The following is an 18,180-nucleotide window of genomic DNA, read 5'->3' on the forward strand; positions in this document are numbered from 1 at the left end:
AGCTATCGCTTCAGCGTTGAACTAAGTGCACTGCAATAATGCATTCCAGAAGTCACAAAGGAACAGATAACTATAATAAGAGGCCGCAGAGAGAAACTGCCAACAATCATTTGTGCTCAAGCCAGCCACAAATGCTACCTGGAATGCCAGGAGAAATCAAGGATCCAGAAGCATCCTCAGATAAACTCTGTCAGTAAGGTTCCTCTCAGTCACTAGGGCAGGCACCATCTCAGCTGGACTCCACATGGTTCTCCTGGCAAACTGGTATCCCTCCTTCTTGCCTGCAATGAGCCTAGCTACCATGCTTATCCCAGACCCTCCTTCAGCCAGGCAATAAGAAAAGGTCCATGTTTAATGAAGACCACTAGAGCAGCGTGCCATCTGCATACTGATGGAACCAAGCACGAGCTGTATCCATGCTCCCTCCAAGGGTAGAGCATACAAGTGGCCCTTTCTGTTGAATGACTAAATTCTAGGAAAGCCCAGCCCAGGTTAGAGTTCTTATCTGGGGGAATCTCAAGGTGAACACATGCCAGCGAATCTATTGTTGGAGGTGAAGTCATATGCAAACAATAACTACGCTACTTCCCAGAGACGCTCTCCGCTCATGCAAAGCCAAGCTGCATCTGGAGAGAGCTGAACAAGCAAGACTGGAGGCCTCGCGTAGGGGCAAGGAACGAATGGGGAGAACTTTATTTGCTAGCAACCAATCTCACACTGTACAACAATAACCAAGGAGGAGGGCAAGTGCTGCAAGATACTCACAGGATTGATGTCAGGTGTCCATGCACACGCCTGCTCTCCTTGAACAGAGTCCTGAAAAGCAAAGAGAGCAGTGAGCAGTTCTATCCAGCCCTGCTCACTAGAATGACAGGGATCACAGGAGACAATGGAGCTCTATTGTACCATGATGCATGCTGAGGTGAGCCAAACTGCCAGAGGCAGGAAACTCTTTTCAGGAAGCCCCTCTCCTACTGCAACAAAATCTCCCCATTCAAATCCTTCTCTGGGGTGGGGTGGGGGCTACTCTCTCCACAGGCTCCAAGTCTATTAATTATTACAAAACTTCACAGCGAGCCCTCTGCTACTCATATTGGCTAAACAAACCGGCGTGGCAATACCAACACCAATTCAGTTAACAGAAGGATAATGGCAGCTGCTTCTCTAGGCCAGTGGTTCTCAACCAGGGTTACACAGAGGTCTTCCAGGGGGTACATCAACTCATCTAGATACTTGCCTAGTTTTACAACAGTCTACATAAAAATCACTAGCGAAATCAGTACAAACTAAAATTTCATACAATGACTTATCTGTACTGCTCTATATACTATACACAATATTTATATTCCCATTGATTTATTTTATAATGATATGGTAAAAATGAGAATGTAACCAATTTTTCAGTAACAGTGTGCTGGGACACTTGTATTTTTATGTCTGATTTTGTAAGCAAGTAGTTTTTAAGTGAGGTGTAATGTGGGGGTACGCAAGACAAATCAGACTCCTGAAAAGGGTACAGTAATCAGGAAAGGTTGCGAGCCACTGCTCTAGATGTTTGGGTAAAAAGCTTACAAACATGCAGTCAGGGTTTATGTTTTTAATATGTCTGCTCCTCTGTTATTAAATGTATTTGGTTGTTAAAACAAACTTTAAAAAAAAATGCCAGCTTACTTTCACTAACTGCCGCTCTCTCAGCTCAGACCCTAAAAGACACTGGGCATGCACCACCACGTCTCTGAACTCTTCCACAAAATCTCTACTCTGTCCATATGGAAGCTCCTCTTCAAGATCATCATCATTTGTATTTTCATAGCACCTAGGACTGGTGCTGTACTAGGTGCTGCACAAACACAGAAGCAAAAGCCAGTCCCTTGCCCCAATGGGCTTACCCTCTAAGTACGTTAAACAGGAAACAACGGGTGGATGCTGACAAACTGGGGAATACAAGGAAACAAGAGACAATATTGGCTCGCATGATAAGCAGAGGTCTCAGCACACCAGCAGCCTAACCAAGTTCTGCCTTCTTGTGTACAGTGAATTGAGTTGTCTTGTATATAAACTGTATACAGTTTGCCTAATGTTCTCATTGCTTCTCCCCTGCCTGCTTGTCTGCCCTTAGCCTGTGAGCTCTGAGGAGCAGAGAATTTTGCTTAAGCATTTGGAAGGCAACCAGGAAAAGCAATTTTTGTTCATAGTCACTGTCTAGTCAATTTCACATCTAAATTCTCATGCACTTAGTTGTAAATTGCAATGGATACCTTACTCCTAAGTGCAAGAAATGCTTGTTTATGTATTGAAATGTTCATTGTTTTCGGTTTGTTTATTTGGAATTCAGAACACAGCAGTGGAACTATTTCTATTACTCTCACATAAAAGCTGATGTTTTACAAACCTCAAGTTGTGTGTCCAAATCCAGCAGTGTCCTTCTAAGCTCCAGAATCCTCCTTACCCATTTTCTAATCCCACTTCCCAGCTCACATTCTCTGAATGGCACGTTACAAATGTCCACACATTTGTGAACCTCCTTTCTGTGTACAACTGCAGTAACTAGGCATGCAGGTGTCCAGTCAGACCCATCACTGATGGTTCACATGATGGTTATAAAAAGCTGGGACCTACTTTTCCCCTTCAGACCAACTCACTTCAGACAAAGGGATGAAGAATACCCATATTAGAGGTTTACCACTGCCATTCTTTTAAGCTACTGAGCAAAAAAGGCAAGACAACAGCCGACAGTGGCGCCAAAGTGACTCCACTTCCCACTCATGTGCTGGCTTCCTCAGTGGAATGTGTAAGGAGGAAACACAGCCTAGCTAATAAGAGTGAAGAGCTCAGGTTCAATTCCCACTTATGGGACAGACTCACTGACACACCTTGGGCGAGTCACTTAACCATTCTGATGCTTCTTCCCTTCTGGGAGATGGGGACACTACTGAGACATGAGACCTCACTCATGTCTGACATGCTGCAAGATCCTCTGAGATAAGGAACAACAGAGTGTGAAGTGTTAACAGCCTCACTCTGACTCACCTGGACTGCATCCAGCCCTTCGGCCAGAGGGGTTTGACCTCTGCGTCTAGAAAGGTCTTCACGTAATCCTCCAGAGACTGAGCCTTGTTCTTCTCCAGCTCGTAGCCATCCAGTTTAATCTTCACCACGTGGCAAAGCAGCTCCCTGAGGGATGGGCAGACTTCAGACCAGGTTACCCACAACAATTTCCCCCAGAGTGCACTCAATTACTCAGAGCTGAGTGAATATTTTATCAGTCTCCCCACATTAGGTTTTGCCATTCTGGGTCAGACTATGGAACAGATCGAGGATTCCAAGCCCAGAAGTTCCCAAGCAGTGATCCTTCAAAGAAGAGCAACACCTCCACAGTAATGCACCCAGCCAACTGGGCAGAGTGGGTAAGTAGGTGAGTGAGTAGATACTTCCCAGCTCCTACAACTTAATACCCTGAGGCAGAAGATGTGGTTACCCACTGCCATAACTTCAGCTGTTATTAATGGCCATGAAATTAAGCCTGTTTGTCTTGCTAGCCAACTGCAGCAGTTTGTTCTAGAAGGCAACTAGATGCTGTGTGAAGTGAAGTTTCCTTTATGTTCTAAAGGAACCAGCCCTTAATCTAATGTTGTGCCCTTGTTATGGAACAAAGAGACAAGGAGGGGTTGATCAGTTTTCTCTTTGCCCTTTATCATTTTCCCCTTCAACCATGCCACCCTACCCATAATCTTCTTTGCCAGATTCAAGAATGCAGCACCTGGGATTCTAACCAGCTCTAGCAGTTAGAATTACCAGCAATCTGGTTACTTTAGAGTCTGTAGGACCTCATGTCCTCAGTGTAGCTCCTTCTTTCCCAGAAAGGCTCCCTACTATCAAATATCTAACCTCTCATCTAGCCACTATCTTGGCATCTACCCATTGAAGCCCCTTACTGTCTCCTGCAGAGCCAGCACCATGCCTGGAAGCGGGAGCATTTTAGAACACACACAGGATCTGAGACCAACAAATGTTGCACTGGCCTCCTCAAAGATTGCAACACCAGGCCTCTGAGCAGACTCTGAATGGATTCATTATTTAGGGTCAGACACACTCAGAAAGCCAGAGATAAAACAAAGTCACACTGTGTACTCCCAACTCCATCAAGCTTACGGGTCTGGAATGGAAAAGATTCAGTCAAAGACTCAGTCTGTCCAAACCTGATTTCATCGTTCCACTGAAATTTCTTCCGAGGTCCCATGATCCGCTTCCCTCCCTTCTCTTCATCATCCTCCTCATCAGAGCAAACCCGGTCTCTCTGCTCCTTGTCCTTTTCCTCTTCCAGCATCCTGAGAAGAGAATGGAATCAGTAAACTGTGGAACTCACTGCCACAGATGTCACAATGTTGCATGATTCAGAAAAGGACTGGGCATGGACACGGACAACAAGAACATCCAGAGTTATAAAATGTTAACATAAGCTGTGGAAGAGATATTAATCCTCATGCTTCAGATTTTAAAACAATCTCTAACAACTAGATATTAGGCGGTTTCTCACACCTTCCTCTGAAGCATCTGGTGCTGCTACAGCAGAATCCCCTAACCTCTGGTACTCTAACAGGGATGCTACAGCAAGACCACTGCACAAGGGGCAAGGACACAGCTTGAAAACCCTTGTGCCCTTCAGCAATTCTCCATCTGGGCTTAAACACACAAACAAAAGACTGAAAAGAAGTGAAAGGCCACAAGAGCAACCTGCAGGTGGAGGGAACCTGCTGAGAAGAGATGCAGATGGATAATGAGAAGAAAAGGAAAAGCTTACTTGGCAAACTTGGCCTGGGTATGCGCTTGACACTCCTCCTGATATTTAGCCATCTGCTCTGGCATCGCCCGTCCAATGGCTTCCTTTAGCTTCTGGAGAGGCTCCTTCAGACGGCCACCCTGAAGAGAGCGACAGGACACAGTGAGATTTCACACAGAACTTTCCATTCAAGAGATCCCATAGTTCAGAGACAATAGCGGTGCTGTAACTGTACCACTAGATATGGTGACTACTATATGCTCAGCAGAGGACAATAGTGCTTCATATAAAGAAGAAAATTCCTGATCTCCAGAGCATGGTCAAAATGCAAATTAAAGGATATTGTGGTGCTTCTAAGTTCACCCACCTGTTCATAAAGATAAAGCCTGCGGGCACGCTTGACCAGTGTATCTTTGCTGCAAGGAAGGAAGGAGGCCAGGTGAGCATACACCCCGGATCGGATCTGGCTATTCAGCTCACGGGTCTGCAGCTCTATGCTGAAGAATAGGATAGACAGACCATTGACTGTGACTTCAACATGGTTTCCTCAAAGTAACACAAATATTCTGACATGAAGAAAGAGTCGTATAATACTAGGGATGTGGTGAGCTGACTCCAGGAATCACAGAGTCTAGGCTTTTCCATTCAATTCATGCACACCACCATCATAATGGAGCACATAACAAGCATATTACAGCCAATATAGGTCAAGAGTCTCATTTCTTCCATACGTCCTTCAAGGCAGTCAGGACCATGATGACCAGGGAAGCTTTAGGCAATGAAACAAAAAAGATATTCCCCAAGGAGCATAGTGCCCTAGTCAAAACAGATCACAACAGAAACACTGCAGCCTAAACCAGAGATAACATACCGCATATACTTGATCATAAGCCGGTTCGTTTCTAAGCCGAACCGCCGCCCCCCCAAGATGGATAAGTAAAAATGGAAAATTTTTATGACCCGTTCATAAGCCAACCCTATAATTCAGGGGTCAGCAAACTTTGGCTCCCAGGCCATGAGGATAAGCCGCTGGTGGGCCGAGATAGTTTGTTTACCTCAAGCGTCCGCAGGCACAGAGGTAAATCTAAGTAAACAAAGTGTCCCAGCGCACCAGCTGCTTACCCTGACGGGCCGGGACAGCAACTGGTGGGGAAATTTTGCGGGTGGGGGGAGGGGGGGGAGGGAGGGAGAGCTGGGGGTCAGGGGAGTAACCCCTGTGACCACCCGTAACATGACCCCACCCCTAGCCCGGGACCCCTACACTCTCCCCATCCTATCCCTTCCCACCTTATCTGGGGAGGCCCAGGGGAGGATGTCTCTGGCCTGGCTGGAGCTGCTCCGCAGGCTGGGCAGTGCGGCCGCAGCCTGCTCCGGCGGGCCAGACTGGGCAGCGCGGCCGCAGCGTGTTCCAGCGGGCTGGGCCAGGCCGGGCGGCACGGCCGCAGCATGCTCCGGCGCCCGGGTGGCGCGGCCACAGCCTGCTCTGGGGTGCGGGGCCAAGCGGCACGGCTGCAGCCTGCCAGCCCCAGAGCTGCAGCTGCTTTGGAGGCTTGTGGGAGAGCAGCGTGGCCAGAAGCGGAGACACTCTGGCCCTGCCTCTTCCCTTCTGGTTCTGCTGCCTCTCCTTGCTCCCTCAGTTGGGGGGAGGGGCTGTGTCCCACCTCTCCCTCTCTATACCCGTTCATAAGCCGACCCCCTTCTCTGGTGCTTCCCTTTTTTACTAAAAAAATTCGGCTTATGAACGAGCATATACAGTACTTTTCGCATTTCACCCTTCAGCCAAGGCTCTCAAAGCACTTTGAGAAAATTACGCTAGATAAGGCATGTAGGTATTCTCTCCACTTTACAGATTGGTAAACCTAATATTCAGGGTGGTTAAGGGAATTGCTCCAGGTCACGGAGCAAATCAGTGGCATAGCCAGGAATTGAACCCAGCAGCTCCAGCTCCATTTCTAACCAGGGGACACTCCCTATACCGTTATGGATTGGATGGCAAGGAATATGACCACTAAGAGCCCTCATGGAAAAAGGCTATTGTAATTAGAAGAGGCCACTTTATTTCCAGTTATAGAATCAGGATTTGATTCAATCGACCAAGGACAGCAGATTTCAACAGTTTATCTCAAACACCAGCTGGAGATGGAAACAGGATGACTGGACACACTTCTTAATCCCCCCTGCCTCCCCAAAAAAATATTTGGTATACTCCAATTTAAGGCCAATTATGGAGTACATCAGGGTTAGTCCCAACTCATCTAGGAGGAGCTTACACAGGGCGGCTCCCCACCCATGCCCCTCAACCCTAGAGCCAGGAGATCTCCTCCCCCTAGATTTACATAGAACATACTCCATTGGTAACTTTCTCCCTTCCCCAGAGTTGTGTCCCCTTCCTCTACATTAATGGCAGGTAAGAGATGAGGGTACTTACTCCAGTATGATGTTATTGATATCCTGAGTGAAGAACCTCTGTTTGCCTTCTCCTTCTGCAGCTCTGGCAGCCTGGTTCACAGTAAACAATATGAGCTGTTAGCTCACAGACAGATACAAAGAGTCACAAGTAATGTTTTTCAAAGCAGCCTCAGGGATACGGTAATAAAACTCTACTAGCAACTTCATCCCAGGGAGACTCTGCATCCGTTACGTACCATGACTCCAAGTGGAAGTAACACCTACTATGCATGGCATGCACTTCCCTGAATGAGCTTGGATCTCGTCCCACTTGTCAGGAACTGGAAGGACTGCCCCAAAACCCCAGCCAATCAGCAGTTGCATTAGGACCCCTCTAGTTGAAGCTTCGTCATTAACTCTACACGGGGACATTCACAATTGGGATGCAATCACTAGCTTCACATGGAGGCTGAGTTTTGCTCTATTTCACTGGAAAATACTCCAAGTAAACCACACCAACGTAAGATATGCTCTGCTTTCCCCCAAGTTGCCCTGGGCCTCTCTGCCTTAGGAAGGGGGTGTTCTCGCCCCCTTGCTCTGACCCGCATCTACAGCACTGCCTACTCTCACCTCTACAACGAAAGCATGTGGATCTCCTGAGAGGTGCTCCAGAGCAGAGTACTAGTGTGCTGGGCAGCATTCCAAGGAACATCTGAAAAGAACACTACTCCAGTGCAGCCCTGCATTTCTGGGCCACCCAGCCACTGCCTTCATTTGAATGGATGCACTGGAAGATGTCTGCCAACGCACATGGGCCTGCCAGCAGGGGAGGGTTATAGAAACTGAAGCGAAATGGAACCAATACTGCTCATTAACAAACCCAGATGGAGGCACCAGGGTACAAGAGGAGACACGCTGTGACCAAGCGGCGCCCACCAGCACTGAAAGCAATGCAAGCCCGTACGATGTGCCAGGTAAGGCACCACTTCCTCTGCTGCATAAGCCCCAGATTTGTTGTGTTCTTGTCACACAACTCCGCACACCCAATGCAGACAGTCTATAATTAAATAACCATCGAGGAAAACCAGGGGCACTCTAGCATTTCCTCTCAGACACTTCAACCAGTCATTCATAGAAAAGCAACATGTTTCATGAGAATGTGTTGATTCTGACAAAATTTAATGTAGAACAAATCTGGAAAAAAAAAAGGTGGTTTTGATAAGCTCAAAATATTCCATTTCAACCTCTTTGGAACGCAACACTTGGATTTTCTGTTTCAAGCTGACTTTTCATTTCAATTGTTTTATTTTACAGTCTATCAGAATGAAATCTTTCAATTGCATCAAAACAATTTTTTCCCCCCAGAATTTTGTTACATGGGAAATTTCGAAATTCGTTCTGTTTTGGAATGGAACAATATTTTAGAAAAATCAAAAGAATTTCCTGCAAAATGGAAAATCTACTTCCTGCCCAGTTCCAGTTTCTTACTGGTGAGCAGGAGGTCTGGGGAGTTCAACCCGCTGGCCTGCCTGTTTGGATACAAGATCCCTTGTATCACCCAGGAGATGGACTATCATCCCACAGATCTGGTCCAGCTCTAGTTTTAACAATTCTCGTTTATTTTACGCTAAACAATTGTACAATTTCTCGGTTGAGGCAAGAGTGAGGAAAGAAGAGACTCAGGCCCTACGTGCTATCTCATTTCTTGGCAGCTTCTCAGCAGCTCCCAGCTTGCCTTCCTTTTGTGTCAAGTATCAGAGGGGTGGCTGTGTTAGTCTGGATCTGTAAAAAGCAACGACGAGTCCTGTGGCATCTTATAGACTAACAGACGTATAGGAGCATAAGCTTTCGTGGGTGAATACCCACTTCGTCAGTTGCATCTGACGAAGTGGGTATTCACCCACGAAAGCTTATGCTCCAATACGTCTGTTAATCTATACGGTGCCATAGGACTCTGTCACTTCCTGTGTGTAAGCCTAATAATGTCAACAGAAACACCTAGCGACAGAGGAGTCCCTCCCCACCGTCAAGCCTCAATGAGGCACAGTGTGAATTCACAAATGTGGGGCTGGAGGAAGGGCAAGATGGCTGGACTGTAAATATGATCTCATCAAGCCAGAAGCAGACAATATAAGGAGTCCTGCCCTCACTTCTCAAGGCTGTCCTCCCTCCCAACCCTGCCCCAGAAAACCCTCCAGCTCAACAGCCAATGATAGTTCTCACTTCAATGCACCTGTGAAATTGAGAGAAGCACTCTCCCTCCCTTGTGGCCAAGCAGACGACTCCTTAGCAACTAGCGTATCTGGTATGTTTCAACAGCAGCCTTCCCCTGGGAAAAAGGAGCTTCTCCTTGCACCTCAGCACAAGACGGCTCCAGGGCACAATCCTTTATTTCATGCTGCAGCAGTCAGACCTGCACTTGCAGTTCGGGTAGCATATGCAGCATGAGACAAGGACTACCTCTGGGAAGGAGAGGGGCCTCTTACTTACCCCTAATTTGGTTTCTCCTAGTCCCTACTAGGCCAGTCTGGAGACTAGGCAATAGGACTTCCTAGCAGAAGACAGAGGACCAACCAAATGTGCTAGGTCAACACATACAAAAGGGTTAGTTCCAGCCAAGGAATCCTGTACAGGAAGTTTCCTGAGTAACAAAAATTGCACACAAAAACCCACCTCAAAAATCAGAGCAATAAGAATGTGAAACAATGGTAAAAATAATTCAAACAACTGGAGGAGGGATAGCAAGAAATTATAGGTTGTGACTGAGGCCGCCTAGTACCATTTCTGTGCTGGTGAGTGGAAGTATACAAGAAAGCAGGGGCTGGGGTTAACCAGGACTTACACACACACAGTTAGCCAGTCCTAACAAGGGGAGATGGCTTTGAAATCCCTTACACTGATGTTTCAAGCTCCAGGCTGGTAAGGAATGAATGAGCGAGGAGAGGTCCTACATGATTCCCATCTCTGATAGCAGCAGCAGACAGATGGCCAATAAACACCACCACACAGACGAAAAACAAAAATTCTTTTCTAAAGAGAGGCCACACTATGAAAATCCTACCAGGGAGGAGAGGGTTAAAACCAAAAACTCAAAGGAGCAAAAAGAGAGAAGAATGTCTGAAAGCTTCATTTAGACAGAGGGATGCTCCCAGCTGCTGATATGGGCAGAAAACTGGCCTCTTTTAGGGTGTGTGCATCCAGAAGTGTGGCCTTTGTCCACCTTCAACTGCTAACAAGGTCTGTTCTCCAGAATCCAGACTGACCAAGGGGGCTTAAGAAATGCAAGTTTGAAAGTGCAACTGTTTCTTACCCCTAGAAACATATCCCAGCAGCGACCCTGCTTTTCTACGACACTGTGAAATGTTCCCCCATAACCACACAGTAACTGACCATCACACAAACTCGCAGTAGTGTAATAATTAACTCTGTGTCAAGGGAGCCACTGTATTACTCACCACTAGTTAACACACTCCAGGGACATCTGTTCCAGCTGTTATCCATTAACAGCAAGAGCAACAAATGGCTACATCCATGAAAAGTTCCGTGTCATTTTATCACCCACTCTTTGCTGTGGCAACACCTTGCTGAACTTTCTATCCTGTGATGCCTCAGTGCTGACAGCTCACCACCACTACAGAGTTCAGGTTTCTAAGGGGGACGTGCTAATGGAGAGGAACTACCTCAACAGACATGTAAGAGCACATTCTCTAAGATGGTGACTGTCCCATTGTTCTACATTAGGATAAGAGTAGAGGTTAGGACCTAAAGTCTAAATTTAAATGTTAGTAGCAGAACAGAAATGTCACCATGACCACATGTCCATAAACAAATGACGTGACGGCTCTTACATTAGCTGAGAGAAATATCAAATGATTTTTAAAATGCAATTCCCTAAAGTATCCTCAAGGGGCTCAGTGTTTACTGCCTCTCAAAATCTCCATATCCACAGACTTCTAGAATTAAAAGTACTCTCTCCCTTCTCCCCCAATGGTCAGTGCCTCAACAGTGGGATCTGAAAGTCAAGCTGGGTTCTGTCTTTCCAGCTCAGACCTCTCTGCCAGTAAGAGAGCCACGGCTGATGTGTGTTAAGATATAGTTAAGCCTTAACTGAGGCATCCATCTCTGTGCATCTCAAGGTGAAGATTCTGTAACTGGAGCTGAGTTAACAATGCTAATGAATCCTCATTCCTGGATATATGGATTCTACAATGTTACAAGATGTCAAGAGAAGCTAAAACTTATTTGCTGGCATCTGCTCGTTTTAGTGTACAGGAGGCTGAATGTAGTGCCACTTTTCTCACCACCACTGGACTTAAAGGCTATTATCCTGTAACTTGGCTTCCAGCTTCACTGCCTCCTATTATAAGCTCACTCAGGTTAAGTCAGTCATGGAAATTAGAGATGAAACTGACTTATTAGATCACCAAGTCTCTATCTCTCCAAGACAAGGATAAAGGTTATGCTTACCAGCTACTGAACGTAGTATGCTTCAGCTAAGCAGCATTTTAATACCATCTCAAAGCTCTGAGTGCAGAAGAAGTGCAGCAAAAGCTGGGGTGACCCCTACCTGGACTACACCTGGCTCTACACACAGTCCCTCACTTCCATAAATGGGGGGAACTATGTGAAGTGAAGCCAATCCTACTTCAGAAAGAGACCCACCAGCTGGTGGAGCTGCAGACCCAGCTGTGTATGAAACAAAAGAGGCTTGTCCTCCTCCATCAGCTGCACAATCCATTCACCACCTACTCGGCAGTACACCCCATGCTTAACCTAGCTGCAATACCTGAGTCAGTTCTTTGATACGTTTCTCCAGTGTGGCTGGTACTCCGTCTGGGAGGGAAGGTGGCTGTTTGAACTCCTGTTCCAAGCCCATCCCAAGAGGGTCACTCCCATCTTCCATGTCATGGAAAGGACTCCCTTCTGGAGATTCGTTGAAGAGATGCTCCAGGTCTAGATCGGTCAGGGAGTCCATAGCAGTGGCAGCCTGAAGCAAGTCACTTTCACTGGCATGGCCAAAGAGAGATAGCAAAGGATCAGACATAGTCTCCACTTCCCGCGGGGTCGGAGCTTCTGCTAGTGAGGGTGTCACCATCTTCTGCTCCTCATCTCTCTTCTTCTGAGCTTCCTTCTCCTTCTGGAATTTCTTCAGCATCTCTTTGACACTCAGAGCACCAGAATATTTCTTCTTCTTCTTCTCCTTACTGGCATTCAGTGCTGTGAAGCTGTAAGCGAGGGAAAAACAAGAACATCCTTATGACAATAAGCCCCATAAAGGGAAAAGAATATCGCAAAAAGAAGGGAGGAGAGAGGAAATACCTTTGTACCAGTTCAGAGCATCAACCACACATGCTGATCCCCAGGTGAAACTTAGCCAGGACCGGCTCTACCCTACCCCTTGTTCCCCCAGAACATGGAGCTACTGCCTCTAGAGGCCATTGCTAGGAATTTAGCGCTGTGTTACTGAAAATGTACAACTTTGTACAGCACCAAGTGCTGATAGTGACTCAGGGATATTCCTGTTCAACATACACCTCTACCCCGATATAACGCAACCCGATATAACATGAATTCGGATATAACGTGGTAAAGCAGCGCTCCGGGGGGTGGGGCTGCGCACTCCAGCGGATCAAAGCAAGTTCGATATAACGCGGTTTCACCTATAATGCGGTAAGATTTTTTGGCTCCCAAGGACAGCGTTATATAGGGGTAGAGATGTACTATTTTTTTTTTAGATTTACCTGACTATTAAATGTTCTCCCTTCTAGTTCTATCACATAACAAGTTCACCTCCCATTTTACAATCTACTATATCTCCTGTACATACTTGTCCAATCATTCTCATGGCAGACTTCATGAATATATTTCCCATGGAACAGTAGTTAAGTGGGGAGTGAAGATGTTTAATGCGACTACCCTCAAACACGTTACTATATCACAGAGGAAACAGCTGACAAGCCACTGGAAATGATGGATGGTCCAATGCACACCAGCCATCTTCAGCAAGGAAGAGCTGAGAATGCCCATCACAACACTGCTCTAAGCTCTCCACTTGCTCCCCATTTGATTCCATCACCACTCTGAGGTCTCGGTCGTAATGTTAAGATTCTTCATGCACTACAGTGTAGCTCTCTTAGAGCCTACCTCCCCATCTATGACCCACTCACCATGAGCATTCCAGGGGAAACTCTTGTGAGCTGTGTCTTAGAGGTGCAGGGAGGGCAAGAGATTCTTGGTGCGGGCAGATGTGGAACTCCTTATACCAATGATAGGGCCTAATACTATGCAAGATCTAGCTCATGCACAAGTCCTCTCTTGCTGATGGGACCTGGTATGGTGGAGCTTAAATCTCCTGCTCCATCAAGGTATGCTTTTAATTAATCAGGTGCATGCAGCCCAGCTAGCACAGCAACGGATGCAGTAGAAGTGCGCAAATTGAAACCTAAATCATTAGCACTAAGGACTGAAACACGAGAAGAGTTGATTTGAAGGAAGCCTTTTAAACATTTCCCTTCTAGTAGCAACACCACATCAAATTCCCTTTTTTGATTGACTTTCAAGGTTCCAAGCACTCAACATGACAGGTCAGACAGCTTTTAAGAGAGAGACAGGACTGGAACAATATGTTGCCAGAAATGAAACAGCACAAAAGAAAACACAGGAAAATAATTAACGTGAAGGGGGAAGAAGCCAAGGGGAAAGGGCATCGAGCCAGCCGCAGAGCAGAGAGGGGAGGGGTGAGTGGGGAAAGAGCCAGCAAAGCAAAGAAAGCAGATATAGAAATCAAAGCAAGTAAAAACTGCAGCTGTTGGGAAGCATTAGAACACTTATAGTGACAAAAGGAACTGGTTACATTTGTAGCCCAACAATGACAAGCCAGTTTCAAAGGAGAGAGACTAAAGAGAGCAAGCACTCAAAACCGGAAATGCCCTGCGCAAGGGGTCAAACATCTGCCCAGGGGTGGCATCAGCACGCTGCTTTGCATTTCAGCTCTGATCGCTTGCCCCAGCCTCCTAACACCTCTCTCCATGCTAGCCTAATACTCCGTGCTCCTTCCCATCCTTCCCTCCCTGCTCTCCCCATTTCAATATCCGTTATCCTCCTTCCTCTTCTACACTCACCCCCTCATGCCATTCCCCCTCATCCATCCCTGTGCCCATCATGAATAGAGAAAACACAGCTAATGAAAAGAAATACAGCTAACAAGCCAGGTACCCCTCACTGTCCCCCACCCCTTTGCTTGGATGCTGGGCCTTTTTCCCCTAAACCTGCATCTGGCTTTTTGCCCATCTGGACTGTAAACTCTTTGAGGTAGGAAAGCATCTTTGTAGGAGCTTTTCTAGTCCCCACCACCACAGTGCCTTGACTGGGGCTTTTGGGCACTACTGCAGTACAGATAAATGCAATCTGGCCTCGGAGACGCAGGGAGTAGACTGGCACCCAGAACTTCCATCACCCCCATGAATACATAGGGCTCCCTCTCACCCCGCTTTGGGAAACTTGGATTTTTTTGACTTCTTTTCCTTGTCGTAGGAGTCGTCTTTCTTCTTCTTCTTCACCTTTTCACCTCCTTCTTTCAACTTCCGCTTCTGGGGATTAAACACAAGCCAGAGTCAGAGAGGGTGGGCTGTACAACAGTGACCTCTTGTCCCTGGGACGCCCTTCTAAGCCCTACTTCTGATTTGCCACTAACAGCCGTTGAATGTCTCAAATCAACCCCCGCTGGATACTAACCCATACCACGTACACATAGAACAGCACATAGCTACTGTCTGCTCTAGCACACACTGTCTTAGCTCTTCTGGGATCCCTCTAGCTAAGCCCAGCACCACATGAACAAAGACAACTGAATTTCTCGCCTCCCTTTTATTCAGGTCAGTTTAGTGCTGGTGATATGTCCCTGTTTGAAGGGTTTAAACTTCCAGGGCTATCAAACAGCTGGTACCATAGGGCAGTAGCGCAAGCTTCCCCAGCAGAGCCTCCCTTCCCAACATACCTCAGCACCAATGTGAAGGGCTCACCTCTGGGACAAGAGAGGAGGATATTTCCACTCAGGCCTGAGCGTCCCTGCTAAGATTTACCACCTCCTAAGGGTGATAACTGTGGTGCCATTTCTCTTCTAGGAATGAATGGAGACCACCCACTCGTTCTACACAGACAGAGCTTCCTCTGGGTTACTACCAAACAGGACAGGATTTGAACCAGTGATCTGGGGCTAAACGCTCCTAATATCTCCATAACTAAGCCCCCCAAACCAGCCAGAAACCCAACCAAAAGTTACAAAACATTATTTCCATTGCATCAAATCCAACCTATCCACCGAAATTTAATGACAGAAAATATTCCCTAATGGCAGAATCTCTGACCTTGGGAGATTTCTTCTTTTTCTCTTTGATAAAGTCATCCTCCGATTCAGATGCCTGTCGGAACTGCAGCGTTCCTGAGTTGATGTAAAACCCTCCATATTTTGTAGTTAGAGAAGCTGGAACAAGCTCATCGTACTGGGAACAAAAGAAAGAACCATCTATTAGTGGTGTAAGTTATTCTGTTCCCATGTTAGATAGCAGTGGGACGGCACGCTCCCACTCCCCACTAACAAGTCTCCTTGTGGGACAGCGTGTCTGAGAACTAGGGATTCTCCCACCCTGCAGATGCCCCTGGAGTTGTCATTGCACTGCCCCAGCATGCTCCTTCCCTGCACTGCACTAACTCTCCCACATGCCCACTTGCAGCCCTAGAAGCAGCTGAATTTACAGCCCTTCATTCATTACTCACCGCTTCAGAATTATCAATGAAGGAATCAGATTCGTCGTACCCATACCCCATATCAATCAAGTCCTGCATACGGTCCTTCCTGCGTTTCTTGCCACCCTGAAATGACAGAGATCGATGACATCCCCCTCTCTCCTCAGTCTATTGCAGGGACCAGTCCTGACACAGGAGGCTGGCACTTCTCAGCCTAGACTGAGGTAGCACTCCCTCTTTTCATTGGGAAGGGAAAGGAAGGGACCTGGCTGGGTGAGCGCTGGGGCTGGATCCCAGGCTTCTCACACACGAGTACAGACCTCCTCCAACAGGAAGGGGTGCTACTCTCTGATCATGTAACCAGAGTAACATTGAGTTGAATTTATTTCTCCTCCATTGGCATGAGCGAAACAGCAATATAAGAAAGGCAGACAGAGACCTTAGTACCAGTCTTTAAAAAGGCACTCAACACCTACGAGCCCAACCCAAAGTGACAAAAACCCTGCACTGTCATGCCTCTTCCCCAGACCATGCCCCTAAAGCCACCTCCTTAGAACAGATTAACCATTGGAACAAGTTACCAAAGAAGATGGATTCTCCACCACATCAGGTCTTCAAACCAAGATAAGGTGTCTTTCTAAAAGATCTGCTCTAGTTCAATCAGGAGTTAGAGGGTCTGACACAGGAATTCCAGAGTGAAATTCTCTGGCCTTTTTATGCAGGTCAGCCTAGATGATCAGTTTTCAAACTGTGGGGCACGACCCAGGAGGTTATCGGGGGAGGAGAGGAGCGCAAGGACCTGACTGGTTAGGAACTTTTGTTTCTTCAAAGTATTGTTGATAAAGTAAGAATTCCTCTCACAAGCTGAGTCACCAGCTCCCGCTGTCGTGGCCATGCTGGACGATCAAAAAGGGAGGGAGGAGGAGCAAGGGCGCATGACCTCTTCCTTGGCAGGAGGGGCCCTATTCCAGCTCACTCGTCTCTACAGAGGCTGATGTGCATGCGCCCCCTTTGGAGGTGGTTCCTCCCTGCCTAGACAGACTCTTGAGCATGCATGCTGGGGATTGCACCAGGGCCAGAGGTCCCTGTAGCCTGTGAGTGATTCTGATACTATTGTGAAATTATATGGAACTGCTTTAACAAACAAGATTAATACAATCACTGGAAGGTACTAGGTACTTCAAAGGTCTTTTTGGAAAGTGTGAAGTGGATTTCCTAGGAAGCCCCCTGGGGTGAGGGGAATGTAAATTCTCCCCTCCAAGCCAACCTTCTGAAGATATCTACTGAGACGCATTGGGAACTCCAGATCAAAGACCCCTGAAGTGTATAAAGGATGAACTGAATATGTTATGAACATGTTTGTTCTGACCTGAAGTTGTGATGAACTGGTCACCACAAGGAATCCCCCTTGAATGGGGGTTTGAAGGACTGTTCCTGCCAGAAGCCATGTTAGGGCTGGGGTTAATTCTGTTGGCTTATCAGCATGCAGGTAGGCTCTTTTATTGCTTTTAATATGCTTTCTCTGTAATGCTTTTTATCTTACAAATAAAGTAGGCTTGCATAGGAAGTGCTGTGTGGTACCCTGTAACTAGCAATTACACCCATTAACGTTCTCTGAAAAGAAAGCAAACTGGTGTCCCTGGGCAACCTGTCAGTTCAGGGAAACACAGTGGAGGTAGGGAAACATGCAGCCTGGACATACCCCCGTCAGAAGGGAGAGGGACATGGGTCTCCTCCAAAAAATGGTTGGGGTGCTGGAAGCCAAGAGTGGGTGCCCTTGCTGGACCACTGAGGGGAAACACAAGTGCAGTTGCCCTGAACTATGACACTATCTGGCCAACCCTACTTACTGGCAGCCCTTGCTTTTGTTAAACCTTTTCTTAAGACAGATCATGCTGTATATTTTCTTGTGTGGTCTTCAGTGTCTCTTTACCTTCTCCCGCTTCCCTATCATTTTTTCCTCCCTCTCTTCCTTCCCGCGTTATTGTGATGTCTATCTCCTCTCCTCAGGGTTGGCAATTTCCCAAGAAAACCTACTTTAGGACAGGGAGCTGGTAAATACTGGGCTTAAGCCCAGTTTAAACCAGGAAACTGGGAAAAATAATTGCATCAGTGTTCAGCAAGCATAGAATGAATCTTTTCAAGCGTTGGACACATCCATTCAAAACTGAGGAATAGGCTCAGTCCATCCACTCTATCAAAGCTGGTCTTTTGCTACAGGACGCTTTGTGCCCAATGGACCTGGACTGGTAGCCTGAAACTGTGTG

General features: G+C 46.9%; 1 protein-coding gene across 4 annotated transcripts in view; it reads right to left on the minus strand.

Moving 5' to 3' along the window:
- Nucleotides 1–18,180, minus strand: part of UBN1 (ubinuclein 1) — a 35,345-nt gene that overhangs the window by 11,943 nt on the left and 5,222 nt on the right. For 3 of the 4 annotated variants that reach the window (XM_024214307.2, XM_024214316.2, XM_024214301.2), the window contains exons 4-13: nt 15,944–16,039; nt 15,535–15,669; nt 14,654–14,757; nt 11,955–12,393; nt 7,209–7,279; nt 5,148–5,277; nt 4,802–4,920; nt 4,200–4,328; nt 3,031–3,174; nt 766–816 (exon numbers count right to left, since the gene is read on the minus strand). In XM_024214307.2, the coding sequence (XP_024070075.1) occupies nt 766–816; nt 3,031–3,174; nt 4,200–4,328; nt 4,802–4,920; nt 5,148–5,277; nt 7,209–7,279; nt 11,955–12,393; nt 14,654–14,757; nt 15,535–15,669; nt 15,944–16,039 (1,418 nt within the window). The remainder of the gene's footprint in view (nt 1–765; nt 817–3,030; nt 3,175–4,199; nt 4,329–4,801; nt 4,921–5,147; nt 5,278–7,208; nt 7,280–11,954; nt 12,394–14,653; nt 14,758–15,534; nt 15,670–15,943; nt 16,040–18,180) is intronic. The other variant, XM_024214325.2, reaches the window with a different exon arrangement.

The sequence above is a fragment of the Terrapene carolina genome, unplaced genomic scaffold, assembly GCF_002925995.2.
Source record: "Terrapene carolina triunguis isolate 2854851 unplaced genomic scaffold, T_m_triunguis-2.0 Scaffold93, whole genome shotgun sequence".
NCBI lineage: Eukaryota > Metazoa > Chordata > Testudines > Emydidae > Terrapene > Terrapene triunguis.